The following is a 1,719-nucleotide window of genomic DNA, read 5'->3' as shown; positions in this document are numbered from 1 at the left end:
GAAAATAAAAAAATACATAAAAGAGTGGGTAAGTCCAAAATATGAACATATGAAATTGATCTATTAGTTTATACTCCCTACATCGATATTGGGAAAATTGCTACCATTTGGCATATTCTTGTATATGCGCATGTTCATAATATGTGTCGTAATCTATTGTGAAAAATACACTAGCTTACATTCTATGCAAATCACATGATCATAACATATTTTTTCTAAAATTTACAAGTCACTTTGTATCAGCTTCATGTCACTGGAAAATAGACCGGCCGAAATGTTATATAAATATTTTAATAGAGAGGATAGAAAACAGTCACGACAACTTTCCCTACACCAAACATTCAGTTACGTTGACATGTTGTACCTGTTCAAGAATATGTAAGTGAGAAAATATAGACCAAAAAACAGAGTGATTATTTCAAATACGAACAAGTTTAGTGATTATTTTAAAAGCCAAGATCATAACAAATAATACGGCATGCTTACTCATAATAGACGACAATAGCAGTTGTAAGTTTAATAACAGTACAACCAATATTTAGCAAAAATAAAATAATTTATACTGAGCATACCAGACGATGATTTCTTCAAGCTGCAGGTAAATGATCAATAACTAGAACACAAATGATTCCTCCATCCATGGCGGTGTTAGTTGAGTTTTAACAGGAAACTTTAAACCTGGAGAGCCGCGACAGAAATAATTGATGACAACAGCAAACTCAGCTGGGGAAATATGTACCCAGCGTGCAACAATAGTCATATTTTGCAGACTCGTGAAAGGGCAACTTTGTAATTCTGGGAACTCAGAAAGAACCCTCAAGGTGCCTGAGTTTAAAGTAAGAGAGTCTGCCTTATACAGTTGCCTGAAAGTTTTGATAATCATCTTAAGAACCTTTGGTTGCTTCTTAAGAGATCTACGATAGATTATCTGAAAGTTTACTGTCTTTAATGAAAGAAGATCATTGACAGATAATGAGAACTGAGCCATGCCAATATAGGTGAAAGATGAGAGATTTGGTGTTGAGACCACAAACTCACATGAATTAGGAAGATTTATTAATGACAGACTCTCTAACACACTTGAATTGATGATAGAAGTATCAATATTAGCAGACATAATACAATTTTCCAAGATAAGAGTTTTTAGATTTGGAAACTGGGAAAACAAATCGATAGACTGTAACTCACTGGCATCATCCAATTTGAATGTGACGCGGCTGATACCCAAAGTGGTTAGAGCCGGAAGATCCCAAGTCGGAGGTGGACTTACTTTTAGCCCAAAGTCAATTCTCAAAAAGAGATGCTTGAGATGTTGAGAACTAAACAAAGTTGAGTCAATTCCACCACGTCTTGTTCGCTTCTCACCCGAGAATTCAATCATTAGCTTCCGGGTACTATGCGACATTGCATACATAATGATCTTTTTGAGAAGCGGAAGACTGATGAAATTTGATCGAAATTTTATGGTGGAAAGTTCGGGAACGTCGTCACGCTTAGATAGAAAACTGCGAACATATTTGGAAAATTTGGAGCCGCTTGCCTCATAGGAAGGTCGATTGATATCAAAGTTCAAATAGGGGTGGAATTTCCATATATTTCTCCACCTACTTGATAGGCGACCACTTTGAGCAATAGATCTGGTATCTAAGAAAGAGAAAATACGATGAACAACACCGTCTGGCAATTGGCTGATTCGATCATCGTCATTCACAATTTCCA

At 36.0% G+C, this 1,719-nt stretch overlaps 1 protein-coding gene across 1 annotated transcript; it reads right to left on the bottom strand.

Moving 5' to 3' along the window:
* Window positions 1-613: 613 nt before the first annotated feature.
* LOC143572236 (uncharacterized) lies at window positions 614-1,405 on the bottom strand. Its single transcript, XM_077057452.1, has one exon. It carries the CDS (start codon window positions 1,403-1,405, stop codon window positions 614-616), a length of 792 nt encoding a protein of 263 aa, XP_076913567.1.
* Between the last annotated feature and the right edge of the window lie 314 nt (window positions 1,406-1,719).

This window comes from Bidens hawaiensis, unplaced genomic scaffold, assembly GCF_021521415.1.
Source record: "Bidens hawaiensis isolate Kalapana, Puna unplaced genomic scaffold, B.hawaiensis_p1.1 tig00025779_1, whole genome shotgun sequence".
In the NCBI taxonomy this organism is placed as follows: Eukaryota; Viridiplantae; Streptophyta; class Magnoliopsida; order Asterales; family Asteraceae; genus Bidens; species Bidens hawaiensis.
The sequence above is the reverse complement of the archived record's forward strand: the minus strand, read 5'-3'. Positions and strand labels throughout refer to the sequence as shown.